The sequence below is a fragment of the Drosophila santomea genome, chromosome X (assembly GCF_016746245.2).
Source record: "Drosophila santomea strain STO CAGO 1482 chromosome X, Prin_Dsan_1.1, whole genome shotgun sequence".
Lineage (NCBI taxonomy): Eukaryota > Metazoa > Arthropoda > Insecta > Diptera > Drosophilidae > Drosophila > Drosophila santomea.
In genome coordinates this window covers 20,654,873-20,672,874 of record NC_053021.2, presented here as the reverse complement: position 1 = coordinate 20,672,874, position 18,002 = coordinate 20,654,873, and the positions used below count along the sequence as shown (strand labels likewise).

Here is an 18,002-nt window from a genome sequence, read left to right as displayed (position 1 = left end):
GAAAATTGGTATACAGCTACTTTATACAATGTATGCATTAATTTCGATGTCTATTTAGGCTTCTTTAGTTGGGTGACGATCCTCAATGTTGTTTGTTTGGTTGCCATCATAGTTGATTTCAAAGCCATTAAGTGACTGACCTCTAGGCATCTTTAATGTGTGTTGCTTATATATACTCGTTTTGTGCAATCCTTTAAACACTCTTTACTAAAAAATAATATGTTGGATATTTGGGCTATTAGGCTTCATATGTCTATTATATGTATGTAAATAAATACTAGGCAGCTACAATTTCAATCTTCTTAAAAATGTATAGTTGATGGGACTATCCAAACTGAAAACAAATAATGACAAAAAAGTTGAATTTTATCGACCGTGACAGGACTCGAACCTGCAATCTTCGGATCCGAAGTCCGACGCCTTATCCATTAGGCCACACGGTCGCATGTTTTCCAGCGGATTAAGATGTGAACAAGTCAAACTTGGAGAGCTAGTGTGGGAGCGAGGCAGCAAGTGCGGATTTAGAAAGAGAGAGGGCGAACTAGAATGCGAATAAGAAAGAGAGGGAGGATGGTGTGTGCGAAAACAAAGCGAGGCGCTAATTAAGCAACGCTCTAATGAACAACTGACGGAATGCCGGAATGGGTGAATGGGGAATGGGGAATGTGGAAATGGTGAAATGGGGGGAGTGCCGGAGTGACGAACTGACGGACGGACAATAAGGTGCAGCTGCTTCCTCTTCCTGGCTCATGAGCACAAATACCGACAATAGAACACGTTCCATACGCAAGAAATGAGTGCTGGAAAAACTAAAGAGATGGGCAAAAAAGGAAAGAATAACTAGACGGCGGAAAAATGTGTGTAAAAAAAAAATGAAATGTCAAGGAAATGTGCAAAATGACTTGGAAACTCTTGTGTTATTATTATGTGTTTGTTGCTTTTGTCTCAGCCGCGAGCTGAATAGGATGGAATATTTCCGGCTTCGCATTCTCGCTTCTTCTCGCTCTTTCACTGGGGTGTTGAGCTTTCGTGCCACGTCATTACTGCAATTCTCAAAGCTTTAAGAATTCGCCTCTCGGCGATCCACGTTCTATTTTTAGCCTCGGACTCTCCGTCGGCTCTCATTGCTTTTTTTTCCTGTGGGGATCAGCGGCCCATTAGCTCAGTTGGTTAGAGCGTCGTGCTAATAACGCGAAGGTCGCGGGTTCGATCCCCTCATGGGCCATAATCTCTTTTTTTTCCTCGAAGCTGATATTTTTTTTAATAATCGTAAGAAGTGTTTTACACAAATTCTTAAAGATTATATTTTTCGCGATTTGTACTTGTTAACTCAGGAACTTTGTAAAAAACATATTTCTACCGAATACCCAATTATATTGCTGCCAATCAGATCACAATGGATTCAATTCCAAGCACAATACATTGAGAACAGTCGAATTCATCGGCTTCATCAGCATCATCACAACACCATCATAATCAGCAGCCTCGTCATCGGATTGATTGGCCGGGCCAGAGGCATCTTCCGTTTGGTACTTTATTCATTCGCTTTTCTTTCATTTGCCTACATTTCATTTGATTCAATTCGATTCTCGATTCGTAGTCGATTTCAAACCATTTTCCTCCATTCAATGCCCTCTTGTGCCCTTCAGTGTGCTCCTTGCTCACTAAAATCCTGCCATTCCCTTTGCGAAACCCTTCGATTCCCGATTCCCTGCAATTCCCTTCAATTGACTAGCCTCGATTCATGGCTACCAATTTGCAGGAGGCGCCATTGCCGGAGCTTGAAAACAACATGAGCATATTTTCTTTGGACCATAAAGAGGGGACAGGTCAGTGGGAACTCTGCCTTGTAAATGTTTTCATTTTCCCGTCGACCCCGCCGTCCCCGCCGTCCCCGCCGTCCCCTTCAGCCCTTTGGGTTTTTCTCCCGTTTGGCAAGCATTCAAAATGAAAAGTCGGTGGAAAAAAGCAAACCGAACTGAACCCCACGATAATGTGCATCAAATGAGCTGTGCGCACATTTAGCAGGCGTCGCCTTGGCTATTGAACTTTATTAGCCTTGTACTCGTCCTGGAAACTCCACCTCCCAATTCTCGAGGCCCCACACCCCGCTGTCCGGCTGGATCTGGTCTACTGGTCCTATGTTTCTCGACAAGAAAAAAAGAAAAACAGCAAAAAAATGGCAGCCGTAAACGTTTGAGAACCTCAAAAGACCGTAGGGGCAGGGGGCAGTTTATCAAAAAGCTTAACTGAAACACGCTGGGACATTTGTCCTGGCTGAAATCCCATGGCTATTTTCCCATACACGACCAGAAAATGCCCTAATACTCGTATATGGCCAGTTCTTTTGTGATACGAATCTTTATGGCGGTGAATTAATTTTCGTGTCACACAGCATTGTTTCACATGTATTCTATTACTCGAGATAATAACGAAGTCTGTCCAACTCGACGAAAAGGTATTTGACTGCTGATTCAATTATAGAAAATGTTTTTAGGAGGAGGTTTTAAACGTTTTTAAATTTAACTAAAGTTCCAAGGAACTTGGGAGTGAAAGATGAATATTTCCTAATACAATTTGTTTGTGTAATTGCGGACTACTTTCTCCTAAATGCTAAAATGCATTCTTCAGATCAGTAATCATTTGCCAAGCTTTTTAGAGAGCTTCAAATCTTTATTCATTTGTAAGATTAATTATTAGTTACTTGTTCTTAACGTTTTTTAAAGACGCTATGAAAGAGCATAAGCGAAATCATTTTGGTTCATACATATATACTGCATAATTCAATCGACCAATTGCATATGCCCTTATCAGAGGGCTAAAAAAATGAGAAAAACAATATATGGCGGGCCGAAAGAGTCGCGCACACTCGCACTTATGGCCACTAACAAATCATGGCTGGTCGTGCATGTTTCATGTCCACTTAGCCAAGAAGACGACATAACGACAAAGTCGGCCGTCCGCCCACCCATAACTCCAGATCCCGTTTCAGCTGAAAGGACCGGCCCCCGCCAAACGGTCCACAGTTTTTCCTGCCACTGGCACTGAATTACGCTTAAATTATGGTAATTTATTTTACCCCGAAGAGCGATCTAACAGGGCCATGACGACAACGACCACGACAACGAGGACGACAACGTGGACACGGCCCCTGGTCTCTGGTCTCTGGTCGCTAGTCTCTAGTCTGTAGTTTCTGGTCTCCGCTCTCTGTTCCCCGGTCCCTGGTTCTTAGTCCCCATTGGACCCGATGTCCGATGTGCGATGTGCGATGTGCGATGTCTGATGTCTGAAGTCTGATGCCCGATGTCTGATGGCCCATAGCCACTGGCCAGTGGCCAGTTTTAGCCCACTGTTACTGCCGTTATCGTTGGCCTGGTCGGGATAGTTTCATTTGTCCATTTTTCCATTTTTCCATTTTCATTTCCACACTCTCCCTCACCCACTGGACTTTACTTTGCCTCGCCCACCAACAAGAGACAAGCCAAGTATATAAAAAACTTTCTCCATTTTAATTCATACTTCATACAGGCCACAGCCTGCGTAGTTGTATATAGTTAATTGATTAGATTGCATTAAATATTTATATGTAAGCAAATGCTTTAAATAACTCTGCAAAATACTGAGAACCGCACAACGATTTCTATCGGAACTGTGCTGCTAAATATTCCAAGCTTCATGCTTGGAGAAACTATTTCAAAATTAGGGAAATGGCTTTTTTGTTACAATTATGGGTCTTCAAATTCCCTCGGATTTATTAATGTAACAGAGAAGTGCTCAATTATGGCCAAGCCAAGTCCGTGCAAACGGAATTTTTCCCCTTATTAATTTATAATTCTCTTTGGCGAATTTTCCCCATCGTTAAGTTATTGCAAGTGTAAACAGGAGTGCTAAATGTGGCTGCAGATGAATGAGTGGTGCATGCTGGGTGCTGGTGATTGGAGGTTGCTGATTCTGGTGGGTGGTTGGTAATGGGCGGTGGGTGGTGCTTAGCTGGCGGGTCAAAGAAAATGAAAGAAAAGCAGTCAGCGGCTATGAAGTGGCGACTGGACTGAACGTCGCCGCCTGCCATTGACGCCTCGTCAGCTTCTTGATTTATGCGACTCCACTTCTGACCCACCAAACACCATGCACGACCACCAACTGCTCCAACTGCACCAACTGCACCAACTGCACCACCCCCACCCCCATCCACATCCGCATCCCTGTCCACCGATAAATGAGCGTAAAAAATGTGAAAAAAATATTCCTGCTGGTGCTAAATTTGCTCTGGGATTTTCCACAGCCGGGGGGCAATTAAAACACAAAAATGCATTCGTATGCGCTTTCGAAACAAATGCGATGGGGTTTTTCCGGTGGGCGGTGGGCGGTGGTTGACGGTTGGGTGGTTGCTTGATTGGGTGGTGTAGGTGGGTGGGTAATCGTGTTGAATGACGACGCCTGAACGCCGGGTCCGTTGGTTCGTAGTCCGTAGTCCGGAGTCCATAGTCCTGAGTCAATGCAGTCAGAAAATAAAAAATCTTGTAAAATCAAGAACAGCATATCTACAATCTTTTTTTTATCTAAATGCATTAGTATATGAAAAATATTACTAACGCATATGATACAATTAAGAAAGAGCCTATGATTTTTTAAAATTTATATTCACAATTGCAATCAAGTGTTCGACTTAAATGCTCACGTTAATTTTCCTTTATACATTTTGTAAAAAGGTTTTTCAAATCCAATTTTCAACTATAATTGAGCAAAACTTGTGCAGACTTTTGTATTAATATTCTTAGAACTCAAAAAGAATAGATTGTAGAATAAAACAAGAAGAAGCTTTGAGTCTAGTCTGAAAATCATCAGCTTACGTGAAGTGTTCCCGATTTCTGACAGTGCACTTCGTTCAGTCCGGGATGGATTAACATGTTGGCCGCACGGGGCTCATTAAGTGCGTCGTTGACGTTTGTCGTCGTCCCGCGTCCTGCGTCCTGCGTCCTGCGTCCTGCGTCCTGCGTCCTTCATTCTGCATCCTTCGTCACTGGCTCCAGCGAATGACTGAGTGCGCCACAGTGGCTGCGGAAGGGGGACTTTCGGGGGGGGCTTGGGGGCTTAGTGGGGGCGGACTTAAGCGCTGGGACTCCGGTTATGTGTGCTTAGAGCGCACATCAAATAACAAATTAACGATGACGACGCCACAGGAGCCGCAATCATTTTTACTTGTTTCCTTTTTGATTTGTTTCCGCTTTCCTTGTTTTCTCTTTTCCGTGCCTGCCCTTTTCCTCCCGGAAAAGCTAGCAAATATTTGCACTCGCTGAATGAATGATTTGAATGAATAACTCAGATGGACTAATGATGAGTGCGGTTAACATATCGAGTATTGCACTGGAAAATGAGGGGAAATCAATGCGATCATGGTTGACATGGACCTAAATTGGTAAAGCGGAACAGAACGATGTTATTGTGTTTTCTTTTATACAAAATGTATTTCCAGAACATTAATTTCGTACATTGGGTGAAATCCTAATATTATTTATTTATTTGTACGTTGTTGATACAAGCTAATAACTTAGGAGACAGAAAGGTATAGCTGTTTTTAAATTTTACTTGAGTAAATAGTTACAAATTATTAATAACTATTTATAATATACTTACAGAGAGTAACAATTATGTGTTTAAAGAGATTATTGAACTCTACAAAGAAGAAATGTTTACAAAAGATGAATTCTAATTTATCTTGCACACATCAAAAATTATAAATAAGAACACTAATTTTCACAGGCTAATTTTTGTATGTACTGTTTTTTGAGTATACTTACGGAATTCGTTTTCCATTCATACCCGTTGTGCCCACTCGAGACACTGCACTTGGATAATGGCTCAGTGGTTATGGCAATTGATTATTAGATTTGTGTGGCCTCCATCATCCCGGGACCACAGCCTGGTAGGTCTGAATGGCTCTGAATACAAATCGACAGGTCCTGCAGGTTCTGCAGCCAACCCCTCGAAAATTGTTCCACATGGAGCGTGACAAAGTCGCCCAACCACTAGCTCTTGTTCGGTTTCCGAATGCTCCCCCAATCTTGTCCTGATCCAGATGCCTCAGTCCTCCGTCCTCCGTCCCTTGTCCTTCGTCCTTCGTCCTGCGTCCTTCTGCTTACGACTCATTTGCGTTTGGCGCCCGTAAAGCAATTATGACCCAATTGGTTTGGCTTTGGTTTGCATTTCCCTTCAATCCACGCCCCCACCGCCCACCGCCCACTCCTTGTCGTGTGTTTAACCTGATTTGTGCACAACTGTCATGCTCGCCGAGTACACTGAGAGAAAATTAAAAATCCCAGTAACGTGGGCGAGAAAAATGAATAACCTGCTACTTCTCAGTGAACTTGAGATTTATTATTTACATCATTTAGAAGAGTAACGATATTTATAGGCAAATCATAGTTTATAATTACGCTTTAGGAGCACCATCTTCATGAAGTAACAATTTCTGAAGCTTCTTAAAAGTTTGTATAATCTACTGATTGGCATTCAACAAGTCTGACCAACTAGACCGAAAATCTTTTTTGACGTGAATATGAATGTAATTTTTGAAAACCAAGAACCTATTCTATGATACCAATTGGGATATATATACAAATACTGCTAAATTTGAAAACAGCTTTTCTTACTGTCTAAGCTTCACAATATCCATATGGAATAATAGGAATTTGAAGATTAAAGATCTTAAAGATATATATTCTTAAAAGTAGTCTCTAGTGTTTTCAGCACACAGTCAACTGAAAAGTCGTCTTTAACCAATAGTAATTTTTTTTTATGTAAATATTTTTTATATGCCTATAAATTTAGTGAATTGTAATTGTTTTATGCTTTTCAATCACAACTGCTGATGAAGGATTACACATACAGATAAATGCGGTACTTGCTGATAAACCTCTCAAGATCCGAAACACTTCTGCCAGTGTTAAAATATATGTAAGCACCCCCTTAAGTTCCAATGTGTGTGTGTGTGTGTGTGTAACTGGCCATGGACGTGCCCTGATAACAGTGGAGTGGGGGCGAATCGAAGAGGGGGTGCGAGTGCGAGTACGAATGCGAATGCGGGCGTATCCTTCGTCCTGCGTCTCCGTTTCCGGTCCTCGTGCTCCTTCCCTTTGTGCATGATGCAATGAAATTATCACTTTCAATTGCAATTGCCACACACTCTCCAGTGCGAGGGGGGTGTGGGGGGGCGGTATGCAGCAGGGGCGTCGGCGGAGGGACTTTAGAGGGGATTGAAGAGGCTGCCGGATTGAAGAGGCTTTGGGCAGGTGTTGAGTGCACGTAGCTCAGGTATGGCCGCTTTTATGTCTGCACGTGTGCATCCCATTCGCTCTAACTGGCATGTTCCTCTCACTGTCTTGCTGTCTCGCTCTCTTCGGGATCCTCGGTCCTGAGTCCTGAGTCGTCCTTTTCACTGCGGCGAGGCTGTTCCTAAAATCTTTATAGGTTTTGAAATTCTTTTATGGCCTTGAAGGTGAGCCGTAAAAATATTTTATATTTATTTCGTTTGTCTGGCTGCTGAAAAACCCTTGAAACAGTATTATTTGATTAATCCGAAAACGAGCCAACAACTAGCCTTATTTTAGCCTTTGGTATTTTATATTAAAAATTAACCCACCGCTTAAATTGCCATGCTCATCCACTAATTTCCCATTTAATTCTTGAAAAATCAACGAATCGAGGCTGAAAAAGCCATTGGTATCGTTATGCTTAAAGCTAGGCCTTGAATTGCGAGATTTAAGTCTCGCAAATAAATCAGGAACATCCTGTCGCGTCCGTATCCTGTGCTCCCTGCTCAAATTGGACTCTCCCCTCTGCTCTCTGCTCGATTCTTAGCCCGTCTCGCAGTGTGCACCATTTGCATTGCATACTTTTGTGCGTTGCTTTCATTTAATTGCAACGCTGTCGCAGGAGGACGAAGGATTCCGAAGAGGAGGGGTCGGCGGGGTCGGTGGGGTTGGGGGTTTCTCCAAGTTTTTGGGGCGGGCAGGGGCTGTCCTTTTGTGTGACAAACCAACTGTGGACTGCCTGCTGTTGACTGAAAGATATATGATGCCAAGCTCAAAAGGCGAAATTCGCTGCTCTTTTTAAGGACACTTTCCCCATCCTTCCCCCCAACATATTTATACATATATTTGTTTTGTCTCTGTGTGTGTGTGTGTGCCATTTTGTGCAAATTAAATTCTTTGCTCTTTGCTCCGCTTCCATTTGAATTTGTTGTTGTTATTCCTCGCGGATTTTTTGCGGATTTCCATTTAACTAAGTTCTTAATCAGGCAGCCCCTCGACAACTGTCACTGGCAGGACATTATGGGCGGGGTGTGGACTCTGCGGGGCGCTGACCCATTAAGAAATATGTGCAAATGGAGCACATATGCATACAATTTCGAGTCACTGAAGAAATCCATTTAAAAACGAAGAACAGTTAAGCAAAGAGCCTATCTTTGGTTGGTAGGTTTGCTTTTAATTATGAAAAGTGATTTGCTTGCTGTTACACATTCACACACTCACCCGTTTATACATTTATTTCTCGCAATTGTTAAAACTTAAAAACAAGCAAAACATAATATTTATTGGTTTGAAAATTCTGTGTTTGCTTAGCTGTTGTCAAATATTATTTTAAATTTAGCTTTTTTAAAGTGAACTGGATCTGGCTGAGAAAATAGTGTCAAAATAAAAGGAACAAACAATTAATAAGATTTTATCATCTTATACATAGTTTCTCTAGTATTTTAAAAGTACGAAAAATACACTTCTGGTAATAATTTAGACTGTCTAATGTCAACTGATTTACGGTCTCCTTGGTGGAATCTTCCAATTTCGCGGTTGCAATTTAAGAGACTTTCGTTTAATTGGCGCCCAACTAATTTTTACGCTCGCCAACTAATTTCAATTTCAATTATTTAACTTTGCCCACTTTCTCCACTAGCGCCGCCTCGCTCGCACACCCCTGTGTCCGTCCCTTTCTGCGGCAGCCTAGTTTCAATTTCTCCAGCTCCGTCGCTTATTGTTGTTGTTTGCCTTGTTTTGCATACTGCATTGTGGCGCCTCCCCTCACTTTTTAACCCTTTGGGGTTTTAATGAGCTGCGGGAATAGTTTTTTGCTGCCGATGCTGCTTCTTCTTGGCTTTGTTGTTGGCCTGGCCTTGCGCCTATTTCCCTAGAAAAGGGGGCGTGGCGGGTTGTGTTCGCTTGGTTACGGATGGTCGGCGTACGACCCTTGTCGCATTTTTTATGCTTTGGCGGCTCATTAGCGGGTCACCGTACCCTAGGGCAAGAACGAACTACTTCTCCTCCATTTCCGTTTCCCATCCGCTTTTCCGCTTTTCCTATTTTCATATCCCCTCCCCTCGTTGTTATTTGAGCGGGATTTTCCCTTAGTCATCTTTGGCAATGGGAAATTTTGTATCTTGTCCGCAATGCTGACAAAAGCAAAAGTGTTGAACAGGAAGGCAGCTCTCACATGAACTTGTCTCCGTCTCTCTCGCACCCCCCAGTCCGTCTCTTTCTGTTTGCCCTCTGCCATCTCGCTTACCCACGCTCTGTGTGCCTTGTCGCTGATAGCGCAAAAACTGTCAGATGATTATCGGATCTGGGGAACGCCTTTTGTCAACTTTATAAACGAGCTCATCTCGCCATGACGAAAGACTTGGACCGAGGCACGTCCATATCACAGAAAAACAAACGCACGTCTTGAGGAGCAGTGGTTCGCATAGCAGGGGAAATCGGGAAAATTAGGAAAATCAGCAAAATCATTTGGAAATCGCTTTAAGAACAACATTTGCTTAAGCTTTCCCCACATCATTACGTACTGTCCTTTTCTAGTTGAATCAAACTTTGCATTTGAACAGGTGACACTATCTTTAAACTAAAGTATTATTTTAAAGCATTTTTATTTCAATTAAAATATATCTTTTTTTTATGCTTTTAGGTAAGGTTATCCTGCTAAGCCGATTAAAAATACGCAACTGTTTAAACTGGGCCATTTTTTGATAACGTAAGTTTACACACGTTTAGCATAAAATAGGGAATAACGTTTTCCTTTCGATGTAAAAAAAAGCTTTCATAGCTTTCATCTCTGATCCCAAATGGTTACTCCCAATTTTTGTCAGGACTTTTCCCTGTTTTGTGTCACTGTGTGTGGGCCTTAACCCGTGCGTCCTGATCCTGGGACAAGTATCTACCTCCAGCCACAGACCCTTTGCACACTTTGCTCGCTTCTGTTTGACTTGTTGGTGGCGTTCTTTTCTTGGTCACCCCCGCTTCCTCCCCACCCCCCCTTTCCTACCCCACCGAGCAGGCCTTAACCCTTACTCGTGCCCGGGGGATGGCTGCTGTTAATTGGCTGCCACAATTTGACTTTTTGTCGCCTATCGGGCAAACAGAATCAGTTCCAGGGGCATGTCCGTGGGCGACATCATCATCATTTCCCCCAAGATTCTAAAGTCCCCTCCCCTCCCCTCCCCACCCTTCCCGTCAACACCCCTCCCCGCCCACCAATTTCTTGGCCACGTTTTCTTCCGCCTTCGTGTGCGTGACTATCGAGCTGTGTGGCAGTTTTGCATGGGAAATTGAAAATTTTCACTTGCTGTTTCTGTTTGAGTAGTCGAAAGCGACGTATCCCTGCTCACAAAAATCGAGAGAAGTTTGCTGAGCGACGAAAAAAAATCGGGAGGAAAGTGAGAGAAAATTAGAAAGTTGAGGCAAGGGAGCTCCTTCTGCCGCGTCACTCATACGCCATGTGGGCATACGCGGGCAAACAAAAATTTCTAACGCGATTTCCTTTGGCGCTGCGGGAGCTGCATTTTAGTGCAATTTGAACAAATTTCAGGAGCGAGGCTGATGCCACGGGGGCTTTGCCTTTGCGATTTGATTTTTCGCTTTGTGTGCCTCAGCTGCAATTCCCATTCGCCCACAACTACATATATGTGTTTGTACACATTTATATACACCCAGGTACATGAGTGCGAAAGATGGTGTGAGGTGGTGCGAGGTGGTGCGAGATGGTGGGGCATGGGCATTATAAACTTATCATAAAATAAAGTTAGCAGCTATTCAAACCGCAAATTTTTGCAACGACGCGTTATTAAATCACCAGGTGTGGGAATACGGGTATGTGTGCACACAAACGATTCTGTGAGGGAAACTTAACAAAAGCAAAAATATTTAAAAGGAGAAAGGATACAGGATAAGAGGAAGAAGGGGTGGGCACACACACACATAAACACACACACACACACACACGTGTGTGTGGCCAAAATGCAGGCAGCTGCACAAAATGGCTGCGACGAAACGGAAAATGGGAACAAGCAGAACGAAAAGTCAATTTGATGCGGAGACGAGGGTAGAGGGGTAGAGGGGAAAGGGGTCGGGGAATACCCTTCAAAGAAGGTCCTGGCGAAAGTAACCAGGCTCCGAAATCGCACAGGAACAGGAAAGTCATTATTTATTCGGGACATTTTCCAATGGTCATATGTGTAGGCCTGATAGGCAAACTTTCGTGGTTTTCCTTCATATATTCAAAAATTGTTTGAATGCTTTAAAAATCAGCAGCTTATAAAAATTAGAAGTAAAAGAAGTAGTTTCAATTGGTTTCTAAATATCGCTGCTCTTTTTTTACTGTCATTTAAGGAGCAGATTGGTTTATATGCTGTATATAAGCTGTATAAGCTTAAGTTTCAAAAATAATCCACTCAAGACTCGAAATTTATTCACATAGAAATGGCCACAAAGCCACAAATCTATCTACCTCAGTAACTCATAGTTACGCACAGGAAAAATGACGACCACAAAGGTAGCCCAACAATAATGACTATTAGCCTTCTGATGTCGCCGGAATTCTTTGAGGGAAATTAGTGCATTCTGGTCTGGAAGCTGAAGGGATCGGCGGGGATATATGCTCCATTGTTCAGGGTATACGTGTACAAAGGCACAAAGGTGTGGGGAAATATTTAAGAGGGACGCAGCGGCGTTTGGTTGTCAAGCCAAAAAGCAGCAGCGTTGACATTTTCTCAACTTAATTAATTTTGCTGCTACCCCGGCTAATACGCACGCACACACTCGTGCCAGCCATTCATGTACTCGTACCTATGTGTGCATACGTGTATGTACATATCAAATACTCATACATATCCATGCTCTCGTATACATACATACATACATACGTGTGTGTGAGCTCCCTTTGACTGGCACTTTGTTTAGTTTTGGCTCGCATTTTGGCGCTTGATTAAATTTTGAACGCGGCTGTGGGCGAAATATGGGGGTGGGCATAAATATTTCCGATTTCAATTTTCAGTTTCAATTAAATTGGAAATTGCGGCGATAAATTAAATCAGCTTGAGACTGTCAAAGGATTTCAATTACGCACAGAAATGAGTTCATGATCAGAACGGAGAATGGGAAATGAAGTTGCCTGCATGGCCTGCATGATTTATGGCCCGGATTTGTTGTGCGGGGTCCTTGGCATTGACTTTATAAGGACTTTATTAGTAAATAAAATGCCATAAAATGCAAGCAATGGGCCAAGGGGTTAATGGGGAGGGAAAGGGGTGGTAGGTCGTGCCGTAGGCCATTGCCCATGCTCCTCGCCTTGGTCCTTGGTCCTTTATCCCTGCTCCTTCGGCCTTTCTCCGGCACTCAAGTGCTCGTAGTTCTCCGCTTTTGTGCACTTGGCCCTTCACCTCCCCCTTCACCTTCTCTCTCTGGCATTATGCAAATCGCAATGCCACGCCCCTGCTCCCCGCCCTTCCGGAGCACAAAAGAGTCGGCGGCCCAGCATCTGGAATGTCGATGCACAACATCATCACCAACTGCAACAGCAACAGCAGCAGCAGCAGCAACAGCAAAGGCAGCTACATCGGCTGCATTGGCAGCTATGGCAGCTATGGCACCGACTTAAGTGGATTACAGCGGCAACTTGTTGGCCGGGTAAAAGGATCCGCAGATCCCCGGGTTCAGTGTTCAATAAACACACCCCCAGAAACCAACACAGCCAGGATAACTAGTATAGCCAGGATAACCGGCAGGACGGGCACTCTGGGAAATAACGTTTGAAAGTTGGCACATCGATCAGAAAACATTCAAAAAGTCACAGGACTTGCGTAGCTCATCGGTCAAGCATGCGGGCTTAAGACTTCCTTGTGTCGTTGCAATCTTACAACTAACTTGTCTCAGAATAAAAATGGTGTTTAAAATGCGCACTGATAACTCCTTGGGTAAATAGTGTTTCACCATACTTTCTGCGGCTTATCAAACATTTGGGCTTTTCATTTTGCGACAGTGTGCCGTTTTCGAGTGGCGAGCCTCGTGGAGTTACTCCATCGGTGGACAACTGGAGCTCCATTTCCAGCTCATCTGTCTCAGCTCAGTGGGCTCTTTGCGGCTTATAGATTTTCCATTTAGCACAGGCCAGGCGACCCGGCTACTCACCGGATTTGGCCGCTTCACCAGCCAAACACTCCACAACTGGCACTTCATCGATGCACGCGGCGTATACGCAATGCGGGTGCTGAAGGGCTTCGAGTGCTGTTCTCTTTCAGAGAAGGGGAAGTCTGGTTAGGGCACTTTCCAGAGACAGCAATTAGCCGGGAAAAGAATGCTGAAGATGCCGCTCCAGGAGAGCTGGTCACATAATTTAAAACTCTCGCCCAACTGCAATTTAAAAGTTTGTTTGCTGCCTTCGTTTACAACGCGTCGCCGGCTCAGAAATTGTTTTCATTCCTCGTCCTTTGGCACGTGCTTTGCCTTTGGTCCTTGCCATTCCTTTTCAGCATTTTGCGTTTTTTGCGTTTTTTTTTGCGTTTGGTGTACTTTTAGCAGTTATGCAGTTGCCTAGCAAATAATAACTTCCGCCTTGGCTGCTTTGACTAAGAAATGAAATGATTACAAAACAGAGAAGCGGGTCCAGTTACTGTGCATTTTATTGCTTAAAGGGAAATGTACATGACTGAAGCCCATGCTTAAGTTGAAGCTGACTCTGCAGCTGGAGCTGAAGATGGAGATGGAGCTGAAACTGGAGCTGGGGCAAACTTTATTACCGGGTAAAACTTTGCCGGGCAAAAGTGCACCCGCCGCCGGCTGATAGTTATCCTTATGTACTGCTAATAAGTACAACAAATAACAGGGCCAACAACCACGCCGCAGCGACATAAATAAATAACATTCATTTCCGCCCCAGCTTCACCCACGCCACTTCCACTTCCACTTCCACTTCCACTGCCATTTCATACCCATTTCAGAGCCATTTTGGCCCCGCGGGCACTCGAGGGTTAAGCGAGCGAGCGAGCTACAAGACCGAACGCTAAGAGCTGCCCCGCCCACTTGATAGTTTCCCCAACCGAATGAATCCAAAGCCCACTCATTGCCAGTCGATGGAGCGCGAGCGACTGAAGAGTCCTCCAAAGTTTCCTCAAGTTGATCGAAAAATAAAGCGCATAGTTGTCGGGCCAATTCGGGGGGACGATTGGGGGGGGAGGGGGTTGGACGTGGATTGCTGCCCCCCAAACTTTCGACCCCCGCCCCCGATTCATTATGTTGCGCGACAACTCTTTGGGACCAGCAATCAGCCATTGATTGTTTGCGAAAAGTCATGCACCAAGTGGGTCCAACTGGATTTATTGCACCCAAAAGTGGTTCCAAAAGACCCGAAGTCATTGGCTCGACTTACAGAATTGTCAAATTTTGACGGCCCTCAATTTTCAAGCACTTCGCTGTGCACTTTCATTTTAGCTCGTGACTTTCCACTATAGCAATCGTTTTCACAGACTTCAGGTTGCCCAACCGACCAGATTCAAGGTTGAAAAATTCAATTTTCAAATTTTCTTTTAAATGCTCATATATGTTAAATAACGCTCTGCACATCTCTACAAACCCGCCTTCTCCGCGATCCAGGCCCTCACCTTGGAGATCCTCAGGTAGCCATCAGGAGCCGCTCTGCCGCAGCCACCGCCGAGGAGCAAGCTGGCCAGGCCCACCACCTTGCCTCCGTATGTGGCCGGTCCGCCGGAGTCGCCAAAGCAGGCACCCCTGTTCTTGGGATGCAGCAGGCAAATCATGGTTTCCGGCAAACGAGAGTAGAACAGCCAGCGACAGGCCCCCCTCGGTATACTGGTCACCTGCACGTACAGCAGGCTGTCGGAGAGGGGTCCCTTCTCGGCGATCTGGCCCCAACCGGAGATGTCCACGGATGCGCCATTGGGCGGATCCTCGCCCGCCAGCTGGATGGCGGCTATGTTGGCGTCAAAGGTCAGCGGACTCTGCAGTCGCAGCACGGCCAAGTCGTTGTGGCCACCTGTGGCATAGTTCGGGTGCATGGTGACTTCGGCCACCGGAATCCGTACTCCGCCGCTCGAAAGGAGCAGACTGCCCGCCTGAATCGACCATAGATCCGCCGAAACTCTGAGTTCACGGATAAAGCGTATCTCGTCCAATCAAAGTCAAACCAAGAAGTTGCAACAATACGTACACCACATCCCCGTGCTTCACACAGTGGCCAGCGGTGATGACGTGGCTGGCTGAGATGATGACTCCACCGCAGTAGTGTTCTCCACGGAGGCGCAGCGAAATCTGGTGGGGAAATTGACCCTCCTTCGCCTTGGTTCCGCCCACGATTCGGGGCTCAATTGGGAGTTCACTCTGGTTCTTGGCCACATCCTGCCCCAGTATTCCTTGGACGCCACATAGCAGCAGTGGCAGTAGATTCCACAATGCTAGCATGACTTAATGGGTTAATTTCCTATTAGGTTTTACCGGCCGAAAGTCATTTTCAGTTGTATATATGGAATAGATAATGGCACTCATCATCATTAGTATTGCTGTTAAGCTACAGCTAAGTTGGCTAGAACTTCGCATCAAAGTCTTCGATGGAAAGATTGTAGGAAAGCCAGAAGCAGCAGTATTAAACTTTAAACTGAACCGTAACATACAGCGCACATTTCCATCCAATTAAATTCGCATGCGAAGTGGAAGTGAATAGGATTCACCGATTAGGAGACCAAACAAAGCTTTAACCCTTAACCCTTAACCCTAACCAGCATCAGATATACTTCAGTTGGCGAATGGCTCGCTAACATTTGACCCCCGAAAACTACTAAAACGAGTGGTCTCTTTCAGCGGCTTTCAATGGACAGCGATGCGGAGATGGGCAGCTCCAGGAACATCTGCTGCTTCCCCTTTCAGATTCCCCATCAGATTAACTCAGTTAGTGACCACCCACCGCACCACCTCACCACTGCACAACCAAACACCTTCCAGCGGCGAGTGTCATGCATTTTTCATGGCCCGCCATGAGCAGCTCAGCTGCTCAACTAAATTAACGAAATCAATCATCATCATCATCGTGTCGGCATGGCACCTGACATACAGAGAGAAATAACGCAAACAGCTTGGACTCGTACCTTGCTAATTTGATGACAAACAAGAGAAACTAATATTCCAAATAGTCGCTAGTCACCTAGATTTACCAGCTCTTCCATTAGTCATATGAATACTAGCTGAATATCACAAAATTCACTGCTCACAAGTACTAAAAATACTTTGGAAATTAGCAATACCTTGTAAAATTAGCTAGCTTGAAAACCCCTTAAATTGCTGCGTGACTGACACTCATAATAATTGTTAGTGGGCTAGTTCAAAAAGTCACTATTTTCTGCCAGTGCCAAATCGATGACCCATTTCCCGCCGTGCACTTTTGTCCAGCAAGGCGCCACATGCCGCTTCTCTCACGCTGCGAAATAAAATTGAAATAAAAAAAAAGAGTGACAGAGCCAAGAAATGCGAACCCATTCATCACTCGATTGTTGGGGGCTGGTAATTTGTAAGCTAATTGAATGCGTAAGCGCCGGAGGCCCAAATCACGCATACGCCCCATTGAACCGCTCTCAATATGGGTTTCAATTTCGGCTGCAGACTTTTTTAATTATGGCTGCAGTCGGAAGCTCTTTGGCAGCTTTTCTTTTGTCGCTTTTGTCGCTTCTGCCGCTTTTCCCAGCACACATGCCACGCCCCCTTCCCAACTACATCCGCCCACTGTAGACTCTTTATGTGAAGTTTTTAATTAACTGCCTTACAAAGATTTTCCTTCTTCCGGTATTTTTTTTTCCTACTCGCTCTCCTTCTTTTTGTATTTGTGTGTTGCCTGCCTTTTTGTGATACCCTGCTGGCCCCGAGCCTTTCTGGCCACAAATTGACATTTTTTGCCGGCAACGGGACGGAATGGGATACCTTTTTTGACAATTTTCGCCCATTTTTAGATTTTTTCTGCGCCTCGCCACTTTTTTTTTTTTTGTAGTTAGCTGACGGAATTTAATAAGCCAGAAATTCGCCAGCCGAACCGAAATAAATTTGAAAAATCAGCCCGCGAAGTTCCGTAATTAAAGTCGCCTTCACTGGACAGATCCTTTTTTTGTTTAGTGCTGCACTCGGAGAAAATGAAGTGCGAATTTGTCACAATTTGTGATAGCCCAACCTTATTTAAATAAGCAATTTCGTAGTGGTAGTGCAATATTAAAATTAAGAAAATGTGCAAAATATTTTTAAGTCTAAAACTAAAATCCTTGCATATTTTACCCTTATTTTTAGTCAATATTTGCATTCTAATTACACATCAATTTAATGTGTGTTGTAGCTGCTAAATGTTGTTAAAGTATTCGTTTTGCGACTTGGAGTTTATCCCAGTGTAGTGTCGCATGGGCGACCACGCCCCCCAGCCCCAGCGCCCCCTGGCTAATGACAAATGGTTGTCAGTTTGTCAGTTGGCCGCTGCAACAACTGCAGATAAAAAGGGAGCAGCGCTTTTTTGCACCTATTTTGGCAGGCCAAAAGGGCAAACTGCGGACTTTGCCGGGGAGTGGGAGAAGTTTTTGAAATGAATTGGAACTAATGAATGAGGGAATGAGTGAATGAGCTGTGGGGTTGCCAAACTGGCAAACTGGCAGGCTGGCAGACTGGCAAACTGGCAAACTGGTGAACCGGCGGTGGCAGCAG

The 18,002-nt window shown here is 44.5% G+C and overlaps 2 protein-coding genes and 2 non-coding genes across 5 annotated transcripts in view; 2 read left to right on the top strand and 2 right to left on the bottom strand.

Moving 5' to 3' along the window:
- The window catches only part of LOC120455252 (glycine-rich protein DOT1), a 79,522-nt gene that overhangs the window by 51,349 nt on the left and 10,171 nt on the right, over positions 1-18,002 (top strand). The gene's annotated exons all lie outside the window — the stretch shown is intronic.
- Trnar-ucg lies at positions 371-443 on the bottom strand. The gene has a single exon. It is a non-coding gene; the product is annotated as a tRNA-Arg (tRNA).
- Trnai-aau lies at positions 1,152-1,225 on the top strand. The gene has a single exon. It is a non-coding gene; the product is annotated as a tRNA-Ile (tRNA).
- Positions 14,836-16,520, bottom strand: LOC120455254 (serine protease SP24D). Its single transcript, XM_039641253.1, has 2 exons — positions 15,484-16,520; positions 14,836-15,416 (listed from the first exon to the last, which is right to left on the bottom strand). The coding sequence occupies exons 1-2, from the start codon at positions 15,732-15,734 to the stop codon at positions 14,882-14,884; spliced, it is 786 nt and encodes a 261-aa protein (XP_039497187.1). The 5' UTR covers positions 15,735-16,520; the 3' UTR covers positions 14,836-14,881.